At 34.0% G+C, this 16,006-nt stretch overlaps 1 protein-coding gene across 2 annotated transcripts in view; it reads left to right on the top strand.

The window, feature by feature from the left end:
• fus (fusilli) overlaps positions 1-16,006 on the top strand; it is a 137,864-nt gene that overhangs the window by 89,453 nt on the left and 32,405 nt on the right. For both annotated transcript variants that reach the window (XM_068768952.1, XM_068768951.1), the window contains exons 4-6: positions 5,170-5,354; positions 8,042-8,131; positions 8,343-8,397. In XM_068768952.1, the coding sequence (XP_068625053.1) occupies positions 5,170-5,354; positions 8,042-8,131; positions 8,343-8,397 (330 nt within the window). The remainder of the gene's footprint in view (positions 1-5,169; positions 5,355-8,041; positions 8,132-8,342; positions 8,398-16,006) is intronic.

The raw sequence follows: 16,006 nt of genomic DNA, 5'->3' as shown, positions 1-16,006 counted from the left end.
TATTTTTCTTAGATTTATTAGTATACTTATAGCCACCAATATAAAGGTCGCATTATTATGTATAGGCCGTACTTATCATAAGTGAAAGTATGTTACGTTACTTTTAATATTTAAAAAATTATAATTCGCATCATTTGTATTTGTAATAACTTTGTGAGAAACTCCGACCAAGCTAAATAACAGCTACATCCGTTAACCAACGGTTCCTCTTGCGTTTTAACGACCTATCATATATAGCTACAAAATTAACCACGTTTTCCTTATCCCCAAAGACAGTAGCGTGCGAAGGCATTACCTCCACTATTTTACAACATTAAAACGAAAGGGTGTGTCTGTCACTGTATGTGTGTGATAATTAATTATTTTTTAACTTTTTACTTTTTTAAAATTGTTTATTAATTATTTTTTACTGTTACCTCGCTATTCCCTTTTTTATTTAACAACCATTTATAAAACGAACCTTTTACTTCTTTTAATGTTAATCTTATCATTAGCCTTCAATTCCCTGCTGTGTTCAACAGCAATGAACAGAACGAGAATTTTACTGTTAGCTTGTTCTTTCATGTTGTATTTGACAGTAATGGATCAAGCGTTTTATTTTTACATTGCTATACTCGACACGCGATACACAAAACTGTTTAGTGATCTTTATTTCTTAAATCAGACTTCAAGATGTAAACATCGACGTCGATTCGATTGTAACTTAGCGCGAACCGGAAAGGATAACCTAAAAATAGCATTAAACGTCGTTGAGAGGCAGAAAGGTCGCAAGACCTTTGCCACACGACAAAATTAAAAAAAAAAACACTCCGGATCTCCCCGCGGTTGGCGTTACCGCATCGTGACATAGCAGTTAAACGAAATGTCCTCAACGCGTGTCATTGGTATTAATGAAATGTTTATTAAAACTACCGCGTAATTCGTGACTTTTTTTATCAATCGAACAGAAGGTCTGCATACATCGAGCCTTTAGCTCACTTAATATTGTATAGGATCTTGTACGAAATTTTTATTTTGCTTGCTTACGTAATTTATTCAAAATCGAATCGGGAAGGAAGAATCTAATTCTCTGTACGACCAAAGAGATCAAATGTCAACCTCAATTTTTTTATAAACTTTAAATACCACCTTTATTATACTAGAACAGGAAACAAAGATATAATACGGGGCACAAATTCTTATGTGTTGTTTTCATTACATTGCTCTAGATTGTCTACTGAATTCCATCGTAATCCTCAATATCCCGGAAGGGTTTGCAGCTTCATCAGAATTGAGTTTGCCAAACAGGAATGGTCCGCGAACTTAACAAAATAAACTAGCCCGATCGCATGCCATTTGAACAACAGCGATCGAACGAAGGTAGAAGACTTTACAAGTTTCAGTGTAGAGTGTAGTGAATGTGGCGATCATCTAAAAGTAAATAAGCCCTTAGTGTATTATAACATCATAGCTATTTACCATTAGGAAAAAGGAGAGAAAGGAAACTTCGAAATAAGACAGCCTACTTGCAATGATTCTATTTATTTATTTAGTTCCAACAGTGACACTTAAAAAATATTACGAGTAAACCTGAAATATACCATATAACCAAGGAATATGAATACCATCAAATTTATTAAGTAAACTAAAAATTAAATCAATTTATAATACTAATAATAAAAGTTTACAAATAATATCAATATAAAAATCATAAAATAAAAGAAATCATATCAATAAAAATTTTTAATGTCGATTACTTTGACGTAATATTTTAAGTAAGAAAAAGACCAATATATAGCCACTTCCGCACATCCATTAAATATGTAATATTTTAAATACAATGTAAAATCGACTTTAATATGATGATGTCAAAAGTTTTTAATACATAGAACACACAGTCGTAAAATTTTCACATACGTCATACATTGGTCATGACTTCAAACATTTCTCTATTCAAATTAGAGATTTAGAAAAGATAACTTTTTAATCTTCTTAAAATAGAGTTTATGTTTCTGACAATAAAGAGGTACAGTGGTGCCGTGAAACCAAAGAAATGTCTACAAAACAGATCTGAAACTCCATATTAAGCAACAAAAAACAGAGCAATTTTATATATATATATGCACTTTGTTGCACGACTACCACTGCATTCCGCAATATAACGCCTGATTCCATTAAATAATAATCATTTATTTATTACAGACGTCCAAGGGTTTTTTTTAAGTATTCTCACATATCTATTATAAGCTCTAAAGCTTTTTAACAATACTCGTCACATTTTCGAAGATCCCAACGTTTCCTAGGGTTACCTCTTGTTACACTAAGAAAACAGTATTAACAAAAATATTGCACATCTACGAAAACATATTGACAATTGTTTTGTTGATACAATTGACGAAATATTATTTATATCTTTATGTATTTATGGAGCAAGCAGCCTCAAATAAATGTTATTTTATCACCATGACCCCGATAGAATTGTTACATTTATCTTTAGATCATTTAATTTTATTACTTGTATATGTAAATTCATAATTTATTCAGAACGATGAAGGGGAAGTAAAAATTCAACAAATTGCACATTTTACGTCTACATGTGTCGAAGGTCGTCCTGCAATCAAACATGTACATTCATTTTGAACACGATAAAAGCAGTGTCACTGAGTAATTCATATGAGAAACAACAACCTGATTTCTTATATAAAACCTTCAAAGAGGCGTGATCAATGGAAAATACACTTTAAGCTCATTCAGTGAATTTTGGTTTATATTTGCAAACATGTTATTACATATTTTTTGCATAACAATCATTGAACATAAATTTAACATTTTAAATTATGACCGAATCGACTGAGCACTTGTATTGACAGTAATGCAAAATTATATCAATACAAGTAAAAAAACACAATGAACTTCATGTAAAAAATAAACATTTTTTCTTAAATATATGTAGGAATATATATAGCATAGGCCTTCCTCGAAGATATCTATAGAGGAATATACCATATATCCCGTACAATAATCACCATATTTGGCAAGTGAGTTGGCGATCACAGTATGGTATTATTGTAAACTGTGGATGCTGCCGCCCATTCTCTGACTTAGAGACTTTGAGGCTTTATTGGGAGCAGTGGCAATCCTATATAATTAATGCACAGTGTGAATAATATGAGATTGTATTCCGGGAATCGAACTCGACGTCTTCGATCGTGAGTTTTAGTCCACTACCACTGGACCACTGCGCATTTACTTTATTGTTTTAACAAAATTATACAGTGTAATAAATGAAAATTATGTGAACGCAGCAGTGAACTTTTGGCCGTGATGACTGAAAATTATTTCATAACAATATTATTTTATGTAAGTTCTGTAAAGAGTACTAATAGCGAATTATAATTTTTATATATATGACTAGTATATGAGGAGAATAGAATGAAAGTAATATAGCCCAGCGGATTGGCCAGTTGAAGTTGCAGTGAACAGGACAAACGCGTTGACTTCCATATGCGCAAAGATTTACGATATTAAACTTCCAAAAAAAATTTCTAGCGCAATTTTTTTATTTTTGTAATTCATAAGAACCTTCCATTAATTATTAGGAAATTAATAAATAAAATTTTAATGAAATCGATCGTTATGGTGTGACCATAAAAAACAATATTGAGAAGTTGATGGACTCGGGAGCGATATACCCGTCATCATGGCGATCTCTATGGGCTATCGGCTGATATGATGATGATGATGATGTAATATTAATAATGAACTTCGGAGTTACAGAAAAATTACTTTGAAAATTTTTGTAAATTTTCAGTCGATGTATTCAATTTATAATTAAAAGATTTATTATAATTTGAACACTGCTAATTTGCTATGATCTGATTCGATAATGGAAATAACTAAACTGATGCACAAAGTTGAGTCTCTATTTTCTTACATCGTCAGAGCATAATGCTTACTTTGCAGTTAGGAGGATAGAACGATCATTTGCTATACCGTATTAATTAGCATATAAACGTTCAGGGTAACGCAATAATCACTTTAACGTCTTGCTCTGTTGCCCAAGAACCTCGTTGGCCGGTCAATCCGACATTGCCCATGTAATTAATCATTATCAATTATCTTTATAATTATACTCGTAAATGTACAGTCGAGTTGTAAAATTTATCATTCTATTTTATTGGTTGGCATTCGCGGAATATAGGCTTCTTTTGCAAGAGGCTGTATGAAACTATTGAGGTTTATGTTCAATTTTACAACACACAAATTGAAATTATTTGCTGTAATAGTGCTGTGTGCATGTTACATTAAAATATTCAAAAAAATACGGTTTAATCAACAAGGAGACGTTTAAAATAAATTTGACGTAATAACAATATAAATAGATCCAATTTTCAACAACATTTCTTTTACCTAAGATATTAAATAGATGCACAACTGAATCATGGAACGTTAGCTAGTTACATTTTTATTTACATATATTTATATGTATTTATAACGGGAAAATTTGTGTCGAATTTTGTCATAAATTTTTCATATAGTTACTCATGTTCCATTACGTACGAATACTGGTTGTTATTTTTAATGTAGACATAATTCCACTAAGTTAGTATAAAAAATTATATACATATTTTAGAATAAAATAGTGACAAGTAATTCTGTCTTCATTTTATGAAAGAGTGACGCTTCTGAAAATATGTTGATATCCCTATAAGGCTAACGAAATGACGCTTATATACGAGATATAACCCATCCCGTATCCCGGACGTGTTATATCTTGCACATATTCAGGCACATTAGCGACTACTCCCAACGTCACTTTATATCAGAAGGAATTTAATATCCTCTTTTTTTCTGAAGAAGAGATGCGTCTATTTATAGCACAGATATTTAAGTCAGTCGTAGCCGACCCGAAACAAAAGGCTACCCATCACCTTTTAGGTTTGCTGTGGAAAACCTCGACTATTTGACCCTTCTGCTAGAACTAGGCAGAACCTGTTTGATATATTGAGGATACATTTATATTTCCAAATAGACATTTGCTCAATGATTCAGTATATGTGTTATATAAGGGTTAAGACCCTGACGAGAGATACGATGTAGTAAAGAGTTAATGTATGATTTATGTAACATTATTTTAATATGTATAATGAAAAATATATGCAAATTAAACAGATCATGTGGTGTTTTCAGACAATGTCTTCACCCGGAGGCGTGCAGCAAAGACATCTCCCTACCCACGTACTACGCGCGGTTCCACGACCTGCGCAAGGAGTACGTGCGCGCCTACACCCTGCGGGCGGTCGCCACGCCGCGGCCACAAGCGCCGCCGCCCCCGCCGCCAGACCACCCCTCCAGCCTGCTCGACATGCTCAACTGTATCCTTTACGTCTACATACATATACCACCGGTCTCGTAAAAATCTTGGACAGCTTGTGTATCACAGAGCTTGCCAACCCTAGATCATTCTAGAAAGAAGTATTGCCAAAATTTCGTCCGCTACTTCTTCTCGGTAATGCTTTTCGAAGTTGTAGTAATAGCAATCAAGCTGGTCGGAACGCTAAAGTTTTGGACAAGTGACACCTCTATCTGAGGTTTACTATATGAGTCTTTGAATCCAGTCACTTCATCGAGCGTTCGCTTAAGCAATCTAAGACCTCAATAGTCTCTCAATCCAATGAAGTTGTATCATGTTGCGAGTCGAAGCTCCCAGAGATCCATAAAGCTTAGCTGCCTTAAAAGAGGTCCTAGGTTGATCGCCCCCTACGCTCTAGCTCATTGAACGTGCGGAATTAACAATTTTATTTATGTAGCAGTGTAAGTTAAGTAAAAATGACATAAATACAAACAAATCGGATTCCGATTATAGCCCTTTTCGGGCGCCATCGGATAGGAATGTTAAACACGTATTTACAACTAAAACCCTTAGTTCAGCGTTCATTAGAATATCGGCCTAAACGATCTAAGGCTTTTACGTTCTTCCAAGCTGTTTGAATAATTAATGTAAGGGCCAAAAGGTTACCGAAGGGGGCCGCAAACATAGAGTTCGTAGCCAATTCCTTTAGCACTGTTTCAAACTTAATAAATCTGTAAATACATATTGGCAAATGCAATTTGTCAGAGAAAAAGAATAAAAAAACGTATATAAGCTGTAACGGCAAAAATCGTCTTTCTTAATAACTAAACTTAATTCTTGCGCTGTACTTTTTAGAGCTATTAATGGTGACCACATTAATAGCTCTAAAGGCCTTTTGCTGTAAATATAAGCATTTTTGGTAGAAACTATTGTAGCCTTGCGAGAGGTAACTTTTCAACATTCCAAGGATTTGGTTCCGAGTCCATAGCGTAGTAGTGACAGGGGTCGGTCACGATGCTTGGGCCTGACGTCCGAATTGCAGCTTTTAGAAGTCGTTCCTGGATAGGCTTTCACTTTCACCTATCACACTTGTCTTCCAACCAAATTTAAAATAATCCTACCCAATGCCGCTTTGAAATTTCGCTCCATAAAAGAGCTTGTTTCCATAAAAAATTTTGTCGTTCTTCACAGACCTAAATCAACTATTAGTAGATATCAAAAATAAAATTAAAAAGTATCTATTCGAGTATTTATTTCATATATTTAACAACTTACTTTGGCCATAGCAAATTTAAAAAATTTAATATTAATTAATGTACTTATATTAATTGTCCTGCCTTGTATAGACAAATATTGTATCGCGTTAAGTGTATCTCTTTATTTTTTGGCTCTTCTTCCTAAATTGAGAGATGTTCAAAAGGCTGTTGACCTTAACAACTTTAATTTTGTCCAATTCAAGGCTTTTCGATCGAAAAAAAGGGCTTAAGTATATTCAGACACGCTTTACAATTTCAATGTTATTAGGAAGATAAAGTTATTAATTATTTCGTAATAAGGCATATTAATATTCATAATTTATTAAGAAGTTTGTTGTGAAGGATCATGTCAAATATTATTCAAAAGTATTCTTTAAAAAAAAATAGTAATTCTTTAAAAATACTGTCTGGTGTTTTTGTTTGGATAAGTATCGCATGAGTGTAGTTGTGAAACATAATTTTAAAAAGAGATAGTAAAACGTAGATTGAGGCAATTTAGCGGTAAATAATCGATTTGTTATCAATGATTAAATTTAGATTTTGTAATAACACACTTAACTATAAATAATGTGTCTAATCACTCGAAGATCAGGGGGATACGACATAACCTAGTTTATGATGGTGATTAAACTTCAAGTGTTTGGAGCTGGGCATTAAAAGTCGATGTATTAAAACAGTGTTTTAAAACGTGTGCAACACTTCCGCGGTAGAGATCTGAGACTTGCGATTGTAGGTTGCGGGTTCTCTTCCCAGAATAAAATCTTATATAATTTACACTTTGAAAATTAATTATGAAGAATTGCCGCTGTTTACAAACAAGTTTCCTGAGTATAGACAGCAGCGTCCCCTGCGTACCAAAATACTACACTGCGATCGTCAATATTCCTGCCAAGAGTGACGATTATGGTATATTCCCCCTTGAAATATCTTGGCTTTTGCCTTGCAGTGGACGTCTACGGGCTGAAATGAATTTAAATATAGAATGACGCGTCGTTTTATGTTTTTTACTTTTGCTAGTGAAGCTAAAGAGCTCGGGCCGCTAGATAGAATTACTTTACCAGATGGGGAGGTCGCCGAGTACTTAGATTGCTTCGGTGGACTCTCGATGGAGTGACTACTGTTTAAGACTCCCAGGAAGGAACCTCGGCCTCGCCTCATTCGTCGATAATAGCCGCTAACCATTCCAACATAAGGGCACCCGTGAGCGGAGAATCTCGGCTTGATTAGTTGCTATTGTCTGGCTAATATCAATACTACTACTTCGAAAAACGTTAGCGCTGGGTGAAGACGTAGAAAATGAAAATGTAGATAGACATATTGCTCGATTGATCGGTGCTAGCTTATAATATTTAAGTAGACTTCCATCCAGAACATTCTACTGTGTAATTTTAATTATTTCTAACATAAGTCTCAATTGTAATAATACCATATAGATCCTTAGCTATTTAAACAGATTTAGGAATAACACCATACACCGGAGACAATTTCTACACAGCAGAAGTGAAAGATATGGCCAGCATAATACAGAGGATAATTGCGGACGGTGAGTTGATATTTTTTATTATTTTTCATAATCACGAATTCCGATTCATGATGTAATAATGTCTGGTGATTATTAATAATCTAGAAAAATCACAAAATAAAACCGACATAATCTACAGTATAATCTAATCTATAAATACATATGTATGCCCCCGGACGTCCCTTAGCTGAAATGATGATGAACCATAATATCATTTTATTTTTGATTCCAGGTTTCCGGCTGGAGCTGCCCGAAACAATTGATCTAATTTTAGAGACAGGGATTTGGTGAGTAGTAAAAATAATTTAAAAATTCATTGCCTTATTTAAACATTTGAAGAGATGACCGTAAAGTATAGGCTAAAATCACAACATTTTCATTATTTCTACGTTTCATTAGATGATGCGATACTTCACTCGGAGATTTACTGATAGTCTATCATGCCAGAAGCCATCTAATTCAACATCTATATTGTTTCTAGGCGATACGTATTTGAGAGGATCCAAAATAGAATAATTATTGGGCCAAAAAAATTTTTTTCTCATTTTTTTCAGTTATAGTAGAACATACATTCATACATATGTTATTTGATATATCTTCAAATAATAAAAAAATTGTTTAAAAACTGACTTTCAAAAAAGAACTAAATATCCTCGTCCCCCACCGAATAAACTGGTAATCGCAAAAATCAAGATATCAAAGAGAAACAAAAAACCGAATTTCCTTAATAACTACCGCTATATTCAACCTAAAAGGATAATATACCACATTAAAGCTATTTTTTCTGCATCCATGTATATTGTAATTATCTGAGTTTTTTCGGAAAATAGTTTTTACTTAAATTAGTTTTCAACGTTTTTGAGAGTAATATCTTTTACGATGTTATTCGTGCGAAATTTTATAATGACCGTCATCAGTAAAGTCACAATATGATATTATTCATATGTACATTTCTACTAACTCCTTCACTGCAATAGTTCTTTTTTCTATTCACAAATAAGTACAAAATAGTAAGTAATACCCAGACTCGAAACCTATCGAACATTTTTCCTGCGAATAATATCGTATTCGCTCTAACAATTCTACTTGCAAATTACGAGTATATCGTAATAGTGGTTTACCGTTTGAGCTTCATTAAACTATTTTCGTAAAATACTGATACTGTTTTTACCGTGAAAATAATAATGGACTGACACATTAACTGCTACAAAAATCTTCTTCATTTTACATTAAAAAAATCACAAGGTGTAATATTACCTGTAGATACTGAATTTGACCGAAGTGGAACAAGCCCGCAATAGCACAATACTGGTTATACAGGCGCTCGTAACGTTTTACATTAAACCACAAGAAACTAAGCGCCTGTTGAAATAATAGCAGCAAAACTTTATTCATTCAACTTGGCAATTTCTGTGCAAAAGTAAAAAAAAAACGAACTCGGATGTTAATTATAACGAGATAATTGCAAAGCTAATAAATATTAATTTGCAGCGAAAGTGTGGGCTGATTCGTAGTATAAATTTAATAAACAGAAATTGCTCGAAAAGGTATTTAAAGGTTTAAATTAACATCATAAACAATCATCAATATGTATATTTTTTATTTATGCTCATGTATAATTCAAAAAACACAAGTAATTTCTCTCACTTTGAATCTTCAATGATTATGTGCATCAAGAGAAAAATGCCAAAAGAGGAATTATGTAAATTTCATAGAAACTAGAATCAGAAATGACTTTATATTTACAGCATACAATTATAACATTTTGCGTTTAAAAAGAGTTACATTAATACATGAGACAAATAAGCCTAATGCTATAATATATATAAATATATATATATATGTATGTCACGATTATAATGTCTAAGCTCGTAGGCTACCTTGGGAGCCTCGGCTGGAACAGTTGCATATACCTAATGCCATAGTGCTACTGGAAACGCTGTGCCGCGTCACAAAAAATAACGGTGAGGTGGAGACCGAGGAAGAAGAGATCTTCAACGCCGCCGCCGCAAACATTGACGGCGGACTTTCGGAATGAAACAACCGATAATCCCCTTCGTCTATTAACACATAAATAAGGCGCGGTACACTGGTTTCTGTAACAATCCATCAAGTTCTTTGGGTGGCTCTTTTCAACTTGTTTGGGTGGCTCCATAAAATCAGGCAACTCTTAACAGTTTGTTAGTTGAATATTTCTTTAACAGAGGCATAATCTTATTTATCTAAAATAGGTATCACTGTCTTCTATTTGGTGAAATTACTATACTTACTATGAAATGCATACATACCACAAGAGGCAAGCCTTAATACTGCTCAGTGTATCTTTTGTGTCAATACTATAGCGAGCATTAGAAGGTGGCTTAGTGGTTACGAACGAAGCGACTTAAGTTTGTGAAATTCGGGTTCGAACCCCATAAGGAATACATTAAGTGTAAATTATGTAAGGAAAATATATTAAAACCAAAATATCAGCTCTCCGCAAGAACCATACGCTTCTTCTTCTTCTTTGAAAGAAAGTGAAAGAGTAGGAAGGAGTGAAAGAGTGAAAGAGTAGGAAGAAGTGAAAGAGTAGGAAGGAATGAAAAAGTAGGAAGGAATGAAAGAGTAGGTAGGAAGTGAAAGACCTAAGAGTGCAAACAATACATGGTTCAACGTCGTTTCAAGGAATAGACCTCTCCCAAAGATATCTAGGAGAGATATAACACAATCGCCACACTTGCCATCCTGCTTGGCATGATTGCGGTGTGGTATTATGTTACATAGATAGCGCTGCCTCTCTGGATACTTTTTGTGTGAGCAGTGGCAATCATATGTTATTAATTCCCAAAGTGTGTATTATATAAAACTGTATTCCAGAAATCGAATCCACGAACTCCAATCGTAAGTCTCAGTCCTCTACCGCGGAGCTACTCCTGCTCTGCAATAAATGGCTATTACCTTCCATTACTTCGCGAAACTTTCTAGAATTTCATGAGACAGGTCATATAAAGTTTTTCATTACCTCGTATTAATTAATACATAGTATTGTTAGACCTAATTTTCTCAAAAGATATTTAATATATTATAACATGACCTTTAAAACGTTAAATAAAAGTCAATCAAGAATTATTTACCCAATCAGATATTCAGAAGCTGGGTCGATGAAATACCATACGCAAAGAAATGAAATTGTTCGAATACACTTCAAACTACTAATGCGTTTTGACAAAAACATCGGCAAATGGCCAAAATTACCAAGAAAACGACTTCGTTGTCCCGCTGTTCGTTTTTATATGCGCAATTGTTTTTTTCCTACGTGGACAAAAAGTGTGCAACCCCATGCCACTTGATACGACCTCAGCGAAGTGCTGACCTAACTAAACTGAGCCCTTACCATGAGACGCCGCGGCTAATATATCGTTTACATATCGATATAACTACGTCATATTTGCTTCTATGGATCTAAAAAGAAATATAATACATAAAATTTCATTAAAAAGATCCTAACATCTTTTATATTAAAACGTACAATTATCATTAAAATAAATGTGTATCTGAGTATTAAAGGCAATGATGATATTATTCATTTACGTACTTTCGAGTAATTAATGTAATGATCGTATTAATCTAATTTTTATTGTTTCTCAATTATTCCACTTATCGTCCAGCAAATTAGGACTCGAAGCGTCGCGATATCGGCAATTACCAAATTAATATACACCGACAGATAAGCTTGTGGACTTGGAACGGTAGAAATATACTTGTGGAAATATTTATAATTTATTTAAACAATGATAAAATATGTTTTGAAAGACTTTTTGAAAGACTGTGTTTTATCATGGATAATACGTTTTTCTGAAATAAGCCAATCAAGCGTAATGAGAACATAAAAAAATTAAACTACGGTCAAATAAAAAGAGAAGGAGCTGTTTATTTCAGTTGAGCATAAAATGCAACTAGTGAATATTATGAAACAAATCACACCGTACATCGGAATATACCGATGAGTTCCTTGGTAAAGGCGAATCGACTCGCGCGCCTTCGCCTGAGCGCATTCTTACTCAAACGGCTGCACGGTGCGGACGTCTCTCGCGTTTCAGCTATAAAGCAACAAACGCTTATCACGCGTTTTATGTTTTGAAACGCTTCGACCGTTCTGCTAATAAAAATCGCCGTAACTCGATTATGTGTTCCTGAGTCTCACCGCCGAGTGTTTGTTCTGTGATAATACCGTACGCTTTCGGGACTCTGGCGCTTTTATCGCTGCTCCACGACAACTTAAGATAAGGAGGTGAGTTATACTGATAGCTTTAGATAATTAGTTCGCCTTACGACCGATAATGACTTCTTGCCAATAACATTCTTACAGACTACTGATTTAGAAAACTAACATTGGGTAGTTATGATTTATTACTTTGTTATATCTTTTAACACTGAAAACATGCGCAGTTATATCATTTATAGTTGATTAATAACAAAATGTACTTTTATACTCCTGAGCTTTTTTCGACTAAAATAATATCAAATAGTTATTCAGATAACGCAATTTACATTATTACACGAATATGATAATACAAATAAATAATTGTTTAATTTTAAGAATTTTATTAAGGTCAGTGTCTTGTGAAACGTGTACAAAGCAATATGCTGAATGTACAGAAGTCCAATTCTCGAAATCATATTTCGACTTTCAGCGTATTGAATTTTTAAGCGTAGCTTGTAATTTGACTCTGCCACCGCTCGCTTCTGTTACCACGTTCCGCACACTCAAACAAAACTTCCAACGGAATCGCTACATTCAACAAACATCGCCGTCCAATGCTGACTCCACGTTATACGAAACATGTGCTTAAATAATCAACCGCGCATGCGACACCAATCCGTTTGAATAACACGTTGAAAAATAACTTCAACTAATTTCATCGTTCTGAATTATTTGAAAACATTTATGCTAGTTATTCGTTTATTACTTACATATTTATCTACATCCCTTTTTTTACTATATATGTATTCAAATTTAAAAGATAATTTCTGATAATAATTTTAAAACAAATATGTTAAAATGCTTTTTACTAACTTTTGTTGAATGACGGATAATAAAACTGCAATGAAAAAAGAATTCAGAAATTAGTATGAAAACATATTTTTTTCAGGTGCAATGAAGGAAATATGTTAACAATAAACGTTTAATGTCTTTTTATATCAAAAGTTTGTGCTACAATTCTATTGGTTGGTGTCATTTGTTGACTTTCCAAAAAGCTATCTTATATGTAAGGTTCATGTCCCATTAATCAACGTCAACTGGAACGTGGTGATAAGTCAGGTGTTTTTTTAAAATATATCTCTAGGGTTAGTCATCCTTTCACTAGACGTCATCTTGACGTTGATATATGGGAAACCCGTACATTTATTGTATATATCTTTTCTTTGTATTATATTGTTAATCTATTTACTAAATTAAAACAAAATTACCAACACTAGCGCCTGCCTTTTGATGCCATGATGAGATTACTAATTCTAACCATTTTTATACATATTTTATTCTTTACGGTACAATGCCGATAACGTAAACATTGACATACGGTCACGAAAAAAATTTACTCATGTCCTTGGCACGGTGTTGAAGTGTATAGTACTTGACGTTACATTCATTATACATTCGGCCATAGGAAGTACAATACTGGATATAGGCTTTCCCCAATAGCGGCGATAAGAAGTGATGACCTTGTGGGTGGACGCCATACGCTATGCTTGCCAATCCGTGGTCTCCACTCCAGAAACTTAAGACACCAGCGCTCATCTATCAACATAAAAATCTTGAACTTTAAAGGTCTTCCTAATTGACTTAAGACTCCTATATAATATTAATCTCTGGTCTTTTTGACTATTCTTGCATAATCACGCCTCATCTCCGCCGTTGCCGTCATACTAAGCCGCAATCCAGGAACGAAAGGACTATATAAATGAGAGAAGTAAACTATGAAGCCATAATATCAACTAGACTTAATATGACAAATGCAGTAGCTGCGCAAACCCTCTTAGCTATCGGTTGTGTAATTCAAGTATAACCTTCGTAAATGAATAATCTATTCTCATAGGTACAGACTATTATTTATAAGAGTATGAATAGACAGGAGATGCGAAACTATATAAGGCTATTCAGGGAATTGTGCACGACAGAATAAATCCATTAAGATTTTGCAGTAAAAGCAGTGATGTAATAGCCAGCACTTATCGTTCTTTATAAATCTAATTCGAGATTAACTACAAATCAAAAATTCTTTAATCATTATAGAATGAATTACATTTCTTTTTATGCCATAAAGCAAAATTTCTCTATAACTTTCTTTATGAGCTGTCAATAAAACCGCGTTATTCTTGAAAATTAATTTTTATAGGTTAGTTTTCATATATTTTAAACACGTGATAATTACAAAATAATTTATTGAGGCTGGACGTATATTTGTTATTGATGGCGTCTATACTGAGGCACTGTCGGCACAAAACACGGTTAGTTAGATCTCCGAACTTGCAAGTTGCAATAAGTGACAAGACTAACATCGCCTATGCTTTTTAAAACGCTCCTGTTTCTATTTCGTCGACAAATATAAGTATTATTCAATCATTATTAGTATCTTTAAATGGACAATAAACTGTTAATATATAAAACCATTCTGAAACCAATATGAATGTATGGTGAACAACTGCGGAAGTGCTAGTGCCTCCAACCTTAACATTATTTAATGGCTGCAAAATTGTATCGTAAGAAATGTCAAGCGCGCTATGGTTTATTACAGGGATCCACAAAGCACTGAAGATAAGAACTATTTTTTTATAACCCAGCTATTGGGATCCTCTCGTAGCCTTAATTTGTTTAGAACAGGGTTCTTATTTCTCTTTTATTAACTTTTTTCACATTCATAAGAACTGTTAAAGATAAGTTAAATATATGGAATAATATAGCGGCTAGAATATTATTCAAACGACCTATTTACCGCATTAGTAACTATCAGCTATAACGACTGAAACATACAAAAACTTGGTGACAGATGGTGAACGAGGGATAGGTACCTCCTATTGAGAAGCGATTTAAACATGATATAAGACATGGAACAAATCTGGTTATGGTCTGAAACTGATTGCAGATAAGCAGAAGTAAAAAAGCTTTTGATTTGTCATTTAAATACTAAGCAGTACCATTGATAATTTTGAGCAGACGTAGATTTAACAGAAGATTGAAACTTACAATCATATTGCGTTTGATGTGTTTGAATTTATACTGCTAGCCGATTTAGGCTTTGTACAGCTTCATCGAAATTGAGTCCGCGGACTAAATATTTACGCTGGGTGATCGTATCCCAGTTACATCGAAGACACACGCACGAAGAGTGACTATACCTGTGTAGGTGTACAGTGTAGTGAATGAGGTATAGTGTGTTATCTACTCAGCGGTCGGGAGCGACACGGGCCTCTCCAGACCGCTCTCGTTCGAACGTGGGCTGAACTTACGATCATAGGATTGTCACTGCTCACAAGCAAGTTTCCAGAGGATGGGCAGCAGCATTTTTTACGTACCATAACACCACACTGCGATCGCTAACCCGCCTGCCGAGCGAGGCGATTGTGCTATATCCCCTATACATATCTTTGGGGGAATCCTTTGTCTTGCAGAAGGCGTCTATGGGCTGAAACAATTGTTCATATTATTATACTTTTCCTTATTACTGCAATGTTTGAATACTACTGCTTGATAGTGCCATGAAGACCCACTTACAACCTTTGCTTAATAAACGTATATCAATAGCAAAACAAATATGTATCCATAAAAAAAAAAAACAAATTGTTGGATTATCATTCACACCGCCTTGTATATTTCACACATTAGGTTCTACCGCCGTATCAAATCTAAATAAATAA

The sequence above is a fragment of the Battus philenor genome, unplaced genomic scaffold, assembly GCF_028537555.1.
Source record: "Battus philenor isolate CCGP_79_NKW_IND1 unplaced genomic scaffold, ilBatPhil1.0.hap1 SCAF_27, whole genome shotgun sequence".
In the NCBI taxonomy this organism is placed as follows: Eukaryota; Metazoa; Arthropoda; class Insecta; order Lepidoptera; family Papilionidae; genus Battus; species Battus philenor.
Note: the sequence above shows the minus strand (reverse complement) of the source record. Positions and strands in the feature narration are given on the sequence as shown.